At 41.0% G+C, this 15,567-nt stretch overlaps 3 protein-coding genes across 10 annotated transcripts; 2 read left to right on the top strand and 1 right to left on the bottom strand.

Moving 5' to 3' along the window:
• The first annotated feature begins 362 nt into the window (after window positions 1-362).
• Window positions 363-5,714, top strand: LOC103982927 (serine/threonine-protein kinase SAPK10). Its single transcript, XM_009400017.3, has 9 exons — window positions 363-829; window positions 2,375-2,449; window positions 2,538-2,639; window positions 2,726-2,779; window positions 2,862-2,954; window positions 3,129-3,221; window positions 4,290-4,394; window positions 4,539-4,637; window positions 5,222-5,714. Exons 1-9 carry the CDS (start codon window positions 653-655, stop codon window positions 5,525-5,527), a joined length of 1,104 nt encoding a protein of 367 aa, XP_009398292.1. The 5' UTR covers window positions 363-652; the 3' UTR covers window positions 5,528-5,714.
• A 567-nt stretch (window positions 5,715-6,281) lies between these two features.
• LOC135585167 (uncharacterized) lies at window positions 6,282-8,636 on the bottom strand. 6 transcript variants are annotated; one of them, XR_010509064.1, is made up of 4 exons: window positions 8,410-8,636; window positions 8,163-8,332; window positions 7,907-7,976; window positions 6,282-6,697 (listed from the first exon to the last, which is right to left on the bottom strand). XR_010509064.1 is itself a non-coding variant. In XM_065177115.1 (4 exons), exons 1-3 carry the CDS (start codon window positions 8,556-8,558, stop codon window positions 7,954-7,956), a joined length of 291 nt encoding a protein of 96 aa, XP_065033187.1. In that variant the 5' UTR covers window positions 8,559-8,632; the 3' UTR covers window positions 6,309-6,697; window positions 7,907-7,953. The 6 variants fall into 6 exon arrangements, 4 of the variants coding, with proteins under 4 accessions (XP_065033177.1, XP_065033178.1, XP_065033187.1 ...); XR_010509070.1 differs by having other exon boundaries at window positions 8,183-8,332; XM_065177115.1 differs by having other exon boundaries at window positions 6,309-6,697; window positions 8,214-8,332; window positions 8,410-8,632.
• Window positions 8,637-10,939: 2,303 nt separating this feature from the next.
• On the top strand, window positions 10,940-15,313 carry LOC135585163 (probable transcription factor KAN4). 3 transcript variants are annotated; one of them, XM_065177094.1, is made up of 6 exons: window positions 10,940-11,868; window positions 11,966-12,042; window positions 12,276-12,315; window positions 12,502-12,655; window positions 13,357-13,440; window positions 13,559-13,640. In XM_065177094.1, the coding sequence occupies exons 1-6, from the start codon at window positions 11,475-11,477 to the stop codon at window positions 13,623-13,625; spliced, it is 816 nt and encodes a 271-aa protein (XP_065033166.1). In that variant the 5' UTR covers window positions 10,940-11,474; the 3' UTR covers window positions 13,626-13,640. The 3 variants fall into 3 exon arrangements, with proteins under 3 accessions (XP_065033166.1, XP_065033167.1, XP_065033162.1); XM_065177095.1 differs by lacking the exon at window positions 13,559-13,640 and adding an exon at window positions 13,977-14,085 and having other exon boundaries at window positions 10,942-11,868; XM_065177090.1 differs by lacking the exons at window positions 13,357-13,440; window positions 13,559-13,640 and adding exons at window positions 13,977-14,085; window positions 14,869-15,313 and having other exon boundaries at window positions 10,953-11,868.
• Window positions 15,314-15,567: the final 254 nt, after the last annotated feature.

The raw sequence follows: 15,567 nt of genomic DNA, 5'->3' as shown, positions 1-15,567 counted from the left end.
TTCCTTAAAATTAAATGCATATATATATATATATATATATCTTTTATTGTAAGTTCATTAATAATTCAAATTTTAATTTGGACTAAATAATATATATATATATATATATTTATGTATTTAAAACATTAATAAACTAATTTAAATATGTTTAATAATGATTAACGCCCGCATGCACATAATTACATCTCTCAACCGAAGCAAATCATAGAGTCAACTCTTCCTATGCACACGATTCGGATCCAACGGCGGTGATCACCGGACAAAATTATTTATGATCAAAGCTGATCATGGGGTAATGTACGTGGCAGGCGATCGCATGTGTGATACGTCCGTTGCGACCGCCTCTCGCTCTCTGCCCGTTTCTTAAAGCGTTTGAAGTGGAGATGGTGAGAGGAGGTCACGAGTTCATCACGCCTACCACCGAAAACCCCCAGCCCTGGTGATAGAGATAGCGGTCCAAGGGGCGAGGGGAAGCGGATCGATCCGAGCTCCAATCCGTTGGAGAGAGCAGCGCACGCCTAATTCCGTCGGCCGTCTATTTCCGCTACCGATCGATCGGGTCGAGCGGCCCTCGTCGCGCCACGATCGTAAGCGGCGGCAGGAGGGAAGCGCTTGATCGGGCTCGGGAGAGGAGGTTGATGCGAGAGCGGCCATGGATCGGGCAGCGCTGACGGTCGGGCCGGCGATGGATCTGCCGATAATGCACGACAGCGACCGGTACGAGCTGGTGAGAGATATAGGGTCGGGAAACTTCGGGATCGCCAGGCTGATGAGGGACAAGCAGACCAAAGAACTGGTCGCCGTCAAGTACATCGAGAGAGGCGAGAAGGTTGGTTCGCTGCTGATTGTGTGGTGTTTCTGTTTAGGTTTAACGTATAAAGTTCCCATCTTTATTAGGTTTTCGGTTACAAAAAATTATATGTGAATACCCCCAAAGTTTTTGCATCCTTTATCGTAAAAAGAAAAATCTATTTTTAGTCACTTGAAGGTGTAAGTCCCAACCTTTGATATTTTTTTAGTGAATTTATTGGTTAATTAGATTATGTCTTCATGTGTATTCCGTAATTAGAACTTAGTAATTGGCACTAGCAAGGTTCGGGGATTTCCTATTTTAGTGAATTTTGTGTGTGAAGCTCTAGTGGGGATGGTTCTTCTTCTAAATTAGTCAATGATAGCGCCACGGCAACATGGTGATTGATCTTCCTTTTTGTATCTTGTTGGTTCTGGGATGAATATAGTATTTGCCCTCTTTTGTAGTATCTGCCTCACAGCATATTCAGGATGAGGATTTTAAGCATGCTCTTTTCCCTCATGCGATCATGTAATCTATTGGCAATTTCTCTTGTGCACAATAACATTTTAAAAGATAATATAATTTCATCATGGAGGTTTTTTCTACATGAAATATTAAGGAGAAATCATGTTTTCTTATCATTAAGCAATTGATTGCTTTTTGGAATGTTCTTTGAGTTTCTTCGAATGATCTACTGTTTGAATAAAACTTATGCCTGTGGTTAGCACAAATTTGTTCTTCAATTAGTTTTTCTGTTTCACGAGAAAGCAATAATGGAAGAGTCTTCCTTGATCCTGGCTAAATGTTTGGTTGTCTTGGAGCCTGCTAGGCCTTAGTCACATTTATAGTGCCACGCTCTTCCTTTGACCCCTATCTTTTTTCATGTTCTTCATCCTAGAACTTAAAATGCTTTCTTTTGGGGTATTCCATCCTCCAGAAATTTTCAAATTCAAGATATGATATGTTCTTAAAAATAAACATGCTATAACACTCTTTTATAGCTTGTTGGTTTCTATTTTTCTCAGTTTCATAAAGAGCCCAGTGGTCCCTTGTTCTGAAGGACTTATGAACCTAGTGAGGGTTTGTGATATTTAATTGTTGACAACTGACTTATAGATAATGGAGATTAACAGTACTTTGTTATCGTCAGTATATGGCTATCTGTTTTGCTTTGGTATTATGGTGAAAGCGTCATTCAAGACTGAACAACTGTTGTTAGGGGACCGTAGAAGTTCAGTTGCTGTGCTACCAACAAAATTATATTATGTTGTCACATGAGTTCCATGTATACAATTTGCAGTTTTAATTAATATCCAGAACCTATGATCTATGTTGGAAGAGGATTTAATCATGTTTCTTCACTGATTGGCTCACCTTAACTGACCAAGTGAGTAAAACACGGTGGATCAGCTGGTTCATTAACTGTTTACCAACTTAACTGAGGACTTACTTTTTTAGTTCATTGTTTGCTAACTGTTTAAGGAGCTATATCTACGACCTCGGTAGAGTTGTCAGATTTAGAATGTCTGCAACATCTCGATTTTTGATGCTGTCTGAGACGGTTTCTATTCTTTTATACAGATAGATGAAAATGTTCAAAGAGAGATAATTAACCATAGATCATTGAGGCACCCAAATATCATCAGGTTCAGAGAGGTAAGTTCATGTCTGAAGATATCGATTTACTTGCTTTTATGAATAAAAAATAGTTATTATTAACTTTCTTTACTACAAATCTTTCTAGGTTATTTTAACTCCAACCCATCTGGCTATTGTTATGGAATATGCTTCTGGTGGTGAGCTTTTTGAGCGTATTTGCAGTGCAGGACGCTTCAATGAAGATGAGGTTCTAGTGTACCTTATTTTTTGCTATTTCATTGTATTTTATCTGATCTTAAATCAGTCTTAACTCTATGCTTTTTTCCACTGTAGGCACGATTCTTCTTCCAGCAACTTATATCAGGTGTTAGCTACTGTCATTCAATGGTATGCTAAATAGAACTGTTCAAGAGTTTTCTATTATCTTTATCTCTTAGCTTATTTTTTTGTGGATTTCTTTATTATCAAGCAAGTATGTCATCGTGATCTGAAGCTGGAAAACACTTTATTAGATGGAAGTGCTGCTCCTCGTCTGAAGATATGTGATTTTGGATATTCCAAGGTATAAATTAGTATCGAGTTTCGATTTCTCAAACAAAAGACAATTTATACACCTGTCTATTCTGGAGCTCTAGTTTCTCAAACAAGAGACAATTCATACACCCGGCGGCACACCTTTGCTCTCTTTTATCTTGTAACTTATGACAATTAAATTGCTTACATGTTGCATTTTCAGTCGTCAGTTTTGCATTCACAACCAAAGTCGACCGTTGGAACGCCTGCGTATATTGCTCCTGAAGTTCTACTCAAGAAGGAATATGATGGCAAGGTAAATTTTCTTGCAGTATTCCTTGTCGTGACAGTTCGTTTGTTTCATACTGAGAGTAGCAGTATAAATATGGCCAAGCATTTAAGTTGATCATGCATAAAACCTAGTGATGCATTATACCAATATCCAGTACAAGAATTTAATTAGCCGTAGAAACAATAGAAGTTCACCGTGAAACAATTGTGTATCGTGTCATCTGGTCTTGTGTGTGTGTGCGTGTGCGTGCGTGCGTGCATGCGTGCGTGCGTTGCGTGGTTGCGTGCGTGCGTGCGTGCGCACGCGCTAACTCCCAAAGAGAACCTTAATAGGTACCCTTGCAAGAAAAATAGTTGTACAGGCTGCCATGTGTTTTATATTCTTCATCCTTGAAAAAATGTACTGGACAAATGGTTGGATGGCTGCATAGGTGGGTCAGGGAAGTAAGCAAATGAGGTTGAAGTGCCAGTTAAGCATGGATGGTACTGCTTGAGCAGTCATGAAAGCATGGATCTGGTGGAATAGATAGTGTGATTACATACATGCAAGGAGAGAGATTTTCATGTATACATATCCCATAACTTCGTGTTCAACTTGATGCTTTCAAGAGTCATTTACTGTCAAGATGATATTTTATGAGTTGAAAAGCCCTTTATATAGTGGCAAAAAAATGCAAGTCTTGCACTTATATTTAAGCAAAATATTTATCTGAAAGGAAAAAAATATTCATCTCAAATCTATGTATAGAGGTGACCATAGTTCCAGTGACGAAACTATAACATTTTTTATTAACTGTGTCTTGTGCTTCCTAATCTATGATGGTCATAAAGATATTTATGCAGTGTTTTTCTCTATGGTTTTGCTTTGTTCTACCTGCATCCTATATTGTAGAGTCGGTAATAATGAATGCAGTATTGCTTTGTTACATAATTTCTTGACTACTAGTCTTTGGTGTCGCGGGGTAATTGCATGTCTTTTACATAAATTTGTAACAAATACTTATAATCATATAACCTATTCACTTTATCTATTATCATCATTTATATAATTATTTTTGTATTGTTCTTCCTAACTTTTGTAAGACTTTTGTAGATTGCTGATGTATGGTCTTGTGGAGTTACTTTATATGTAATGCTAGTAGGCGCATATCCTTTTGAGGATCCAGAGGAGCCTAAAAATTTCCGAAAAACAATACAGGTAGTGGTTATTAGCACGTTGTTGTATGAACATTGCATTATGTTATCTGATTTAATTACTTCCAGTTGCAGCATATATTGAGTGTTCAGTATTCAGTTGCAGACTGTGTTCGCATATCTCTGACTTAATTACTTCCTGTTGCAGCGTATATTGAGTGTTCAGTACTCGGTTCCAGACGGTGTTCACATATCTCTGGAATGTCAACACCTTATCTCAAGAATTTTTGTTGCCAATCCTGCCATGGTAAGCACTTAATGACTGTGAATTATTTTATAAGGACAAATCACAATTTAATGAGAAAGCAGTTTTTTGTTGCATTTTGAGGATAAATACAGGCGGTGACATCTTAGTGCTTTTTTTCTCATTAGTTGAACAACTTGTGATTTAGAATAAACAAACCTTATTATGATGTTAGAGGTTATATGCCTCTATGTAAGAGGGATTATTGATGTTGTCTCAAATGATCAGTACATGTAGTTGGGACCAATGATACAAGGAATTGAAGAATTAACAACCTTTGTAGGTAAGGTAAGAGGAAATCTAGTCGTGCAATTTTCAGGAAGTGTGGGAGTTGGTTTTTCCCTTCTTTTTCATTTTTGCATGTCCCTGAAACATGAATAGATCTTTCCAATGTTGATCATTATTTTCTTCAAAGCAAATATTATCATGACTGTGGTGCTGCATTTATCAACTTATGACTATTAAACAAAATTATTGTGAACAAGAACTAATTTTCTGAGAAACATTTTTTTCTTGTTGAGGAGCATCGTATTTTGATGGTCGGTTCACTGTTCATAGTTATATTCACCGAATGTGTTAATCTGCAGAGGATAACAATTCCTGAGATACGCAACCATGAGTGGTTCTTGAAGAATCTTCCTGCTGACCTAGTGGATGACAAGACGATAACTAATGAGTACGAGGAGCCTGACCAACCAATGCAAAAGATCGAGGACATAATGCACATCTTAGAGGAGGCCACCATACCTGCAGCCGGTGCTCGTGGACTCAATCAACACCTGATGGGTAGTCTCGATATTGATGACTACGATGATGACGACGATATGGAGGACCTGGACTCAGATCTTGATCTTGATATCGACAGTAGTGGGGAGATGGTTTATGCTATGTAAATTTGTGATGGAATAAAGATACCAAGCCAGAGTCTCGAGCCAAGTTAGGTAGCAAGATGTTTGATATGATTGTAAAACGGGTATCAAATCCCAGTTGTTGTCTTCCCTTGATGCTAGAAGGGTCGTGTATTAAAGTTCAAACATTGGTGATGTTTGCATAAAAACATGGTTGTTTATTGTCTATTAATGCGGATGTTTGCTGCTGCTTCAGTGGATTCAACCACTTAGTAATCTGCAGGACATGGTAAGGTGATGAGAAGCTATTTCTCTTTCTTTGGCTCAAAAAGTGGATTTTCACATTACACAAGACACATCTATCTGAGTAAAAGAAAAAGGTTTGTAGTATCTCTCCGCCCTTCTGCTTGTGATTTCTTCTAATCTAATTAGATTCAACAATGCAAGATTGACCTGTGGCTCATATCTGTGAAGTTTTCAGTTCATCATCTTTCAGCATCAACCATTGCAAACTTCAGAGTGCTGTTGGGGCACAAAGTTCCAACATGAGAGCTAGTCTGTGTTTTCCATCTTTGTTGGTGTCACATAATGATGGTGGAGTCTCCTCCATGCAAATAATTCAAGAGATCAATCTTAACCTTTTCTTATTAGTCAGCACAAACCACCTCCCTACAGTCAGGAAGTTTGTACCCCTATACAATCTCCACAAGAAAAATACTCACAAACGTGCTTGCCACTGTTGGTTCAAACAAAATTGTTGGGAGTTCATGATACCAGACAAGATTTGAACGCCACTCAATGGCAAAAGGATCCATATCAGCTGGCCTTTAGAAAGTAAACTTTTGCAGGTTGCTACTGACAGTGAAAATGAGCACAATGTTATGTTACATGAATTGCAGTGGAATTGTTTGGAGGATAGCAGCTGGCAAGTAAACAATAAGGGCAGCAACCAGCATCAAGTTCGGTTGTGCACACTGCATATAACTGTAACACCAGTTGAAGAAAGCATGCGCCACTTAAACCAGCGAAGCATAATTTCCCCAGCAGCTGTTCATCAGAAGCAAAAGTGGCACTTATTCTTGCATCGACAAAAGCAAAGAGACCATTAAAAGTTTCTCCAAATCTTTCGGTTAATGCATGAGCAGGTTCTCATACAACCCCTATCAAGAATCCTTCGTTTACCAACCATGCGGCTATCCTAATTCCTTCAGGTACCTGCAGACATTATAACATGTTTTAAGTGACCAATTCTATCAGGATGGATGTAAATATAGTTTTGTGCAAGAGTTAAAACTTAATCCTTAGACTGAAGGCATGGATGCAACCTACAAAGTCAGAATTTAAATCTTCTTCACTCAAGGGGCGAACTCCTCTAAGAGATAATGTTTGCTAATTTCTGTCAACTATCGTATAAAACAAATACAAGATGTCAGTAGGTCCCATCTCACTGGCCAAAGATGAACTACTGTTGGTACATTTAGATAGATTGGTCTAGAATTTTCTCCATAGGAACATTCATGACAACATAGATAAAGAGTCATAAAAATTTGAGTCCTCTGATTTCTGAAAAAACTTTTGTTGTTTGACTATAACGGGGTTTGCCTAACTGTCAAAACACAGTGTTAATGAATCTGATTGATACAGATCAAGATTTTCTAAGCAATTAGTCATCATTTCTTCCTTCCTACCACTCATCTAGTTCTAGACTCTTCCCATATCATTGCCATATTCTCCTACTATATTCTCTAAATTGGAGAAACTTGTGTACATATTTGCTTCTTTGTTTCTCAAAATTGTAGCATTATACATGAATTTTTTTGGTCTATGGATCTTCTGTCCAACGTTCACAGAAGTGTACAAACTTTTCAGCCTTACATTAGGCAATAGTATAAAAGGACTGGTTGGTAGATTTGCATCCAATATTTCTCTGAAACAGCCAAGACCGAAGTTTCAATGAACAAAAGATCAGCATATATCCCTAACAAAGTATTTAGAAAACGATGGTTATGAGCAACTACTCCAGAAAACGATGCAACACTTTCATTCGGGAGATGTCATCTCAAAAGCCGTCCGAGGGATATAAAAAGAAACTAGTCAAATTAATTCCAGTATAAGTGGATAAACCATAAAAGATGTCTATTATGTAATCAAGCCATAACTAACTAATACAATGCATGAGAGAAGAATTAAGAAACCATCAAGTCAACATTTCACATTCAAAATGGAGTAAGAATACATGTATCCATATAAAAAGAAAAGGCAACACTTAATGATCAGAGGGTAGTATTTGTTTTCTTCAAGTGATTCAATGATCAAATGGCAGTACTATTACTTCAAAGTTATTAGATGATCATCCAAGTTTTCTAAAATAGCTCTCCTGATCATCTACCGTGGGAAGATCAATTGGGAAAAGAGGAGACCTACATCGGCTTACACCGCGATTCCCACTGAACGACGCCATCTCTTCTGCATCAACCATCTTTTCCATTTTTCCCTATCAAATCTCAATTCCAATTTCCTCGTATCAACCAAAACTCAAAAGAGAGAAATCAAAAGAACGCAGAATAGAGAATCAAGAAAAATATTTAAAACCCTAGTAATTAAACCAGAGATCTCATCATGCCATGATCATTATTGAGCCAAGAAAAAAGTTCCATCTTTTCACAAGAACTTGGCATACTTGACAGCGAGAGGACTAACTAGCGATCTTGACAAGTGCGACGGAAGGTACCCTGAGAGAGCTCACAGCACGACCTCGCGCTGACCGACAGGTGGGAGGTGAGACGAGGGGCGGCCACCACGCTGTAAAGTGGAAGGAAGGACTGCGCGCACCCTAATTCTCCCAGAGATCTATGGAGAAATGAACGAACCACCGGGATCAAAAAAGAACCGGAAAAAGCGAAGACCTTTTGGCTAAAAGTTTTTACCGGGGAGGGGAGAGGGGGAGGCGGCGGCGCTGGAGGCGGGGGCCCGCGATGGGCGGACAGGGGAGTCGGCGAACCGCATGCGGCGATCGGGGGGAGTAGGACCGCGCGGCAGCGAGCAGCGATCCAGAGATCGATCCGCGCCACGCCATTTGGAGATAGAAGAACAGTAGCCGCGTCGACCGTTTAGGGTTTTCGAAAGGAGCGAGACGACGGGTGATCCAATCCAGGGTGCTTTAAGATTGCGGATGATATGATCCGATACGGGAAACATGAGCTTTGGACGATCCGGATCTGACTAGAGAGGCCTTATATTAATGTAATAGGCCTCAACCCGGAGTATGTGACCGATCCATGGGCCTCATGGGTTAAACCTCGACGACTAAGGCCCATTCATCGACAACACTCGAGGGTAAAATGATGGAACGATCAACGGCCAACAACATCATTCACGGCGCTCGAGATTCCAACGCGCACGAATCATAAAGCGACAACATCGTTCTCATCCTACGTGAACGTCCTCCGTCAATCGGACTGTGTGTCGCAGTTCGTCCTCTACACCTTGGAAAACGCATCTCGTTCCAATATCACTGTCTTTTCTGTCATCTCTCTTTGGAGGCCTTCAACACCACCGCATATATATTTCCATTTCCTGCAGGAGAAGCTTCGGATCGTCGCCATCTCCTTATATTACGATGCAGACAAAGATTCCCACACAGTATCTTCTGCCACAATCCCCTATAAGTAATGCGTTTCACCAGTAGAGGTTGATGGACACAAGATGTGACAACAAACAATTGATTGATTGTTACTTATAATTCTTTCAAACACAGATGCTCCCCAAGTAAAAAAGGAACACAGAGATCACAATCTACAAGAGAAAAATCTTGAAAGGCAAGCTATCTTGCGGTTTCACAACGAAGTGCAGGACTCGGTTCATATCCATCCATGCCATATGGGTTGCCATACCTGTGGAAGGTGCAGCGACACCAACTCCATCCAAAGGCGACATCACAGCCACAAGAACAATATGCTCCTACAAATCGATTAATAATACTGATTCAACCTTCGAGGCGACAGATTGGCATGAACATGAACGCACGTTCCTTTGTTTCTAACCTTCAGCAAAGATGAGTATCTTTACAGTGTATTCCTTTCATCTCTAGGGTGTATGACTTCTACGTAACATGTGGCTTTTGGGGGCTAAGTTTGAGGCAGGAAAATGGTGTGTGGCTCTCGTTCCTCGAAGAGAAAGGAAAAGGGTAGGGGGGGGGTGGAGTAAGAAAGGAGGCAAGCTTTTGAGCTCAATTATTGAGTGCTTCTGAGCTCGACGGACACGAGACTCGGTGGTCCTGTTGGAGTACTGAACTGAGAGAAAAAGGAGTGAGATCATTCCATTAGCTTGCTCTTGAGGAGTCGCAGGGATTGCCTCTTTAAAGTATTAGAGGAGAGAGATTACCACAGCCTGTGAATGTTGTAGAGAACAAGCTTCCATTTGTTTCTCACCCAAACAAACTATGTTTTACTTTGAGATTCTTGGGGACCAGACTTACCAAGAGATAAAAAGTTCAACGAGTGCAATATATGCTGGCATTGAACTCCAGTTCTGGTCACAGCTCTGCTGTTCGATGGCAGGTGTTGTGCTTCGATGGAGCTGCCAAAAGCTTCCATTGCATGGCAGGTGTAGTGCTTCTCCAAAGTATTCTTCAATGCGATTCAGGTCAAAAGCTCGATCTACGCCCCGTTCTAATCGGATCCAATCCAATAATTGCACTGTCTACATCAAGGAGAGAGATGGGAAAGTCTGTCATGAGCAAAGTTATGCAGGGATTAGGGTTTCCCTGTGTCACGTGACATGGGCACGTGGGAGCACCGTGGATCGCTGAGTGGGCGCCACGTGGTTCTCGAGGGGCTCGAGAATACATCCATGGACAGGAGGAGGGAATACCGGAGAAGGGGAAGACGGGGAAGGGACGACGACAAATGCTAGCCGTCGAGTGGTCAAACTTAGGGCCCAGATCGGCCCAGCTCCATGCACGTGGAGGCGCGGCTCCGGTGTCGCCGGGCATCCCAACCCGGCGTCGGCCGTGGCGAGCGACCTCCTCTTCTTCCCCTAATCCCACACGTACATGTGTCCAGCACAGGAATGGCATGCATTCAACGCGTGCGTGGGGGAGAGCTCCACTGCAGTATATATATATTAGTAATGAGTACATCTAGCTCAGGATGATGATATATGCCACAGGAATTTGCTGAACATGAAGAACTTGGAAGTCCTAATATACAGAGTTGTTTATGCACTGCCAACATCTGACGTGCCCGGTGGTGGTGTCTTCTTTGATTTACTTGTCTATTTACTGTTCACCTTGCTGGCAATCTTCCAATCGCTCCACCAGATTCCAACTCAGGAACCGCACCATCGGAGAGATAGTGGGCAAATTAGGTCACTATCTGTTGATGTCAAATGAACAGTTCTCCTGTTCTTCTCATATTCCAGGACATCTCTCTCTCTCTCTCTCTCTCTCTCTCTCTCTCTCTCTTTATCCATCTCCATTTATACCTAAAGCCATTCTTCCCTTCGTTTTCATGGAAGAGGAAAGAGATATTGCATTCTCTCTCTAGGCAATACTCCTCTCTCTCTCTTTCTTCCTCTGGGTCAGTATCTTTCTTTTCGTGCCTAGCAATCTGGGAATCCTGCAATTATGGCTGCACCTCTTCCCGCGATGCTGCAGCATTTATTATTTGCCATTCTCCTATCTCCAGGCCTGCCTTCTCACTGTCTTGTTCTCTCTCTCTCTAGTTTCTTTGTTATATAGTCTTCGAACATTGTACCCCTGGAAATCATAACCCACTCATGACCTAATAATCACGGAAAAAAGCTTCTATTTATCCCAGTACTCCCACTCGATTTCCTTCTCATCCCTCACTCTACTCCACCACCTCTGGCTCTCTTTCCAGCCCTTCTTTCTTCCAAGAAGCTGCTCTTCATTTAGGAGTTAATTCTCAGCAGGGAAACTCTTTACATATTGCTGATCCCGATCTTCCACCTTCTGCCTCATCGAGCTCAAATGTCAACCATCTATCCTGATCTCTCACTCCACATCAGTCCACCATCGGTCTCCGTCGACGGAGCTTCGATGATGGGGGCTTTTGGGGGGGAGGCAGGTACGATCTCTGGTAGCAGCGAGGGCGACATGGGACACGATGAAGCCTTCTTGCAGAATGACCACGGCGGGGAGTTAAACCATGCTGAACCGAGGTTGAGCCTGGGGCTCCAGTCACCAGGGTCAAGTCTCAGCAATCACCATGAGAAGCTTCATCGTCCTCAGATCTGTGGATTTAAGCGGAGTTCGAGGTCGGCCCATGGAGGGAAGAGGAGCGTTAGGGCTCCGAGAATGAGGTGGACGTCCACCTTACACGCACATTTCGTTCATGCGGTGAAGCTCCTCGGCGGCCACGAGAGTGAGCATCCCAACTCCAGCTTTCACTATAGTAGACATTGTTCTTGTCATGCTCAAGAGTCATAACATCATCCTGCTCGAGTCATTTTGGCACGCAGGAGCTACGCCAAAATCAGTGTTGGAGCTGATGAACGTCAAGGATCTCACACTTGCTCATGTAAAGAGCCATCTGCAGGTACAGAACTAACCACAGAAAATAGCTGCTTGTCGATCTCATATTCCCTAAATTTCCTGCACAACTCCTGGTAATTCTAGTAGGATTAGGGTTTTGTGTTGGGTTCACGACATGCATCCAAGTGCAAAGGACAAACTGGCATCTATTGAAGTAATTAATCTTAGCATGGTGACCTTTTGGATCCTTCCTTTGGTTGCATTACATTAATAGTCTTCATGTGCATGTCGATGCAGATGTACAGAACAGTGAAGAGCACTGACAGAGGAGAGGCAGGTACATGGATATTCCTTCTCCAACACAGAAAGCCTCCTCCACCAAAATGTCTTTGGTGTTTGTTCTATAAGGGACGCCGATACCATCACCCGGCCATGGCTTGGCCTTTTCTTGCTTGATTTATTAGTCTGCTGTACCGAGAAGCACATCCATTTGGATCTCAGTGGTGGGTGAAATGGTTTGCAGGTCAAGGTCAGGCAGATATGGGCATTAGCCAGAGGACAGGGATGGAGGAAGTGGAGGGAGGACTGCCATGTGATAAAGCTGGGAGTGAGATCACTTCATCTTATCATTCCCTCAGCACACCAACCCCACCAACCACACAGGTCAAATCTCCTAGGTCAGTCTAATTCTTCCAGATGCTCCTTTCTGCATCAGTCTATTCACCTTCCCATTGAATGCCCATGCATGTGGTGGATACCATTTTGCCAGATTGAAATGGTGAATTGATGCTGCTTGAAACAAGTTAGAGATGAACTGGGGGTGTCATCTTGTTCTGGAGATCACTTAATAATTATTTGTCTCTGTAGTTATTAGTTGATAGATAGCTGTGGTCAAACCAAGTAGTCTTGATCCAGCTGTCCCTGTATTCTTTTACTGAGGTTGTGGTGATTTAAGGACAAAGGAACACAAGGGTTTCATGTGTTTGACCACTGGATTTGTGCCTACTGTTCTTGTCTTGCACACATGGAGGTTGCTTCCAGGTATTTACTAGGTGTAATGGCATTGTTTAATTGTATAAGAGAATGTTCTTATAACCAGATCCAGAAAATGTTTGAATTTGAATGAATTAAGGGAAACCACTGGTTGATGAAAGCATCACTAGATCATGTGCTGTTGCCTAATCTCACCTTCTTGCCAACATAGTTATATGACTCAGTCCATGAAGAAGGAAAAGTTGCTCAAGGACTTTTGTCAGAAAATCCCTAAACAAGTAGCTTTTGTCAGACAAAAAATGAAAAGGAAAAATGACTGCAGTAAGCAAAAAAGTGTATGATGCAACATAAAATCCTTAACATTAGGTGATCTTGTCCCATGTAGGAACTCCAAGATGAGGAAGAGAAGGGTCCCAAGAATTGCTACAGAAGGGATAGAAAAGGTTTTGCACATTGTGTCACACATCTGGTAATCCTTTCTAATTAGTCACCACTTACACTTGGGCCTAACATTGCCAAGGAAGTCACAAGTATTCAGCCTAGTTTTCTATCACTTGCTTATTATACTTGAGGTTTTATTCTTTTAGGCAGGACAACTTCATTTGGATAATTCTTGGAAGTGTTTGGACACACACATCTCCTCATTTTTCATGACATTATTGTTCTATCTTGCCTCTGATCCTTCAGAAGTATATATTTTGATTGCTATGTCTCACTTATTTCTTATTTATGAGGTACTTAGGATGTCAGATTGCCCCTGTCCCATTTGGATTGAAGGTTCATGACTGTAGGCTACAAACAATGACAAAAGACAACCAAATCAGTTTGTAACTTTGTGAAAGGGTGATGTAGATGGAACAGTGAGAACTGTGCAACACTGTTGCTGCTGAAACTGGATCTATATCTGTCCATAGCAACAAACATATATATCACATCTAATGTTGACACACCATATCATTTTGTTGCCCAATAAATTTCTGATTTCATTGTCCATCTTGTGTGCAGAGAGATATATCCATCTGCAGAGAGGCATGCTTGGAACCCATCAATCAAACAAAATGGATTGGCATATCCCTTCTTCAGAAGTGATGATTTGCTAAGCAATGACTACCAGGTATGCAGACAACACTTCTGGTTCCCTTGTGCTGACATTGATGACACAAGAGGATAATTTAAGTTTCAAGGAAGACAATAAAACTTCTAAGTAGGAGCTGGATCTGACACTTATTTTACCTAGAGTTGCAGCACCTGATACTTATTTTACCTAGAGTTGCAGCACCTTGAATTTGTAGTTTCAATGGATAGTATGAGAAGAAAGTATAAGGGTGAATTTAGATTGATGAAGCCATTGAATAGGACATGGATAATTATTGTGCCTGTCACTGCTTGCATCCTACATTTTAGTGGAATATCCTTGATCATCTTGATATATTTCTGTTTTCTGCTTTCTTCTTCCATCTCTTACAAGCATTTAACTGTATATATGCACACACATACACTGAAAATGTTCAGTATATCTTACTGTTGTTAGAGGGGAAACTTAAGAAATAATGTACTTGAACTTGGTGGCATAGCTGGTTTCCTGGAGAAAGGTAGAGATTTATATACATCATATTCTTCAGCACTAATTATGTGTCTATATTCATTCAAAACAAGCAATTTCATAATATATGGACAAATACACTATTTTTAAACACTTAAAGGATATCTAAAAGTGCTTTTTTTCCTATTTTTGAAGAGTAAACAGAAAACAAGAATGTCTGCAAAAGAACAGACACCCAAAGTGTTATAGGATGAAATCTGATCATGTTTCACCACATATCTATCACTGATGCACCATTCATATTCTTTCTTTGATCCAACAAAAAAGATCTGACCTTTCTTCACCTGTGAGCAGGCACTGGTGGAAGATCAACCACAAGTACTTACCCAGTCACAGGAACAACGGCTAAACCTGGTGCCAAACTCCATTGGTGCTGCACATACCAAGATGCCTGACCTTGAAATCTCCTTAGGCAGCCATGACGCTTCTAAAATGCTTGTGAATTATATAGCTTGATCATTTAAAGAAATCTGGAAGAAAAAGGAGAAAGAGATCCTGATGGTACTGAGATAACTTGTTTTGGTGGTGTTCAAGTTTTGCTTGGAAGATGATGAACTCTCGCTGTCGAGAATCTGCAGGAGAGCCAAACACAACCGGTGAGTTATGTGCCTGTAAAGTCTGGTCTCTGGATAATTTAGGGTGTGACTGTGTAGATCATTCTGACAAGACTCTGAAACATTTCACATCTAAGTAGAAGAAATGTTCCTAAGATATTAAGAAAAAGATCTTTCCCGTTCAACTTCCAATCCAGCATTTATTTGATTAGTCCGCGGGCTTTAAGAACCATGGGATTAGTAGATCAAAAGGGTAAGGCAAGTTCTTGATTCAGTGGACAATTACTATGGGTATGTCATGGCTGCTGCTGCTGCCTCCTCGCATCATGCTTGCAGTCAAACCTCAGCAGCAGCAGCAGCAGAAGTCAATTCCTTCGAGCTTCATGTCAATAATAAAGTATAAGGAAAAGAAAAATGTAGGGGAATGAAAAGAAGGGAA

Source organism: Musa acuminata, chromosome BXJ1-4, assembly GCF_036884655.1.
Source record: "Musa acuminata AAA Group cultivar baxijiao chromosome BXJ1-4, Cavendish_Baxijiao_AAA, whole genome shotgun sequence".
NCBI classification, from domain to species: Eukaryota; Viridiplantae; Streptophyta; class Magnoliopsida; order Zingiberales; family Musaceae; genus Musa; species Musa acuminata.
Note: the sequence above shows the minus strand (reverse complement) of the source record. Positions and strands in the feature narration are given on the sequence as shown.

Coding starts and splice junctions, on each gene's coding strand:
- LOC103982927 (XM_009400017.3), top strand. CDS start 653: ATGGATCGGGCAGCGCTGACGGTCGGGCCGGCGATGGATCTGCCGATA. Junction 3,222..4,289: donor AGAAGGAATATGATGGCAAG/GTAAATTTTCTT, acceptor AGACTTTTGTAG/ATTGCTGATGTATGGTCTTG. Junction 4,638..5,221: donor TTGTTGCCAATCCTGCCATG/GTAAGCACTTAA, acceptor GTTAATCTGCAG/AGGATAACAATTCCTGAGAT.
- LOC135585167 (XM_065177105.1), bottom strand. CDS start 8,558: ATGGCGTGGCGCGGATCGATCTCTGGATCGCTGCTCGCTGCCGCGCGG. Junction 8,333..8,409: donor CTCCCCCTCTCCCCTCCCCG/GTAAAAACTTTT, acceptor ATTTCTCCATAG/ATCTCTGGGAGAATTAGGGT.
- LOC135585163 (XM_065177090.1), top strand. CDS start 11,475: ATGTCAACCATCTATCCTGATCTCTCACTCCACATCAGTCCACCATCG. Junction 12,043..12,275: donor ATGTAAAGAGCCATCTGCAG/GTACAGAACTAA, acceptor ATGTCGATGCAG/ATGTACAGAACAGTGAAGAG. Junction 14,086..14,868: donor TGCTAAGCAATGACTACCAG/GTATGCAGACAA, acceptor ACCTGTGAGCAG/GCACTGGTGGAAGATCAACC.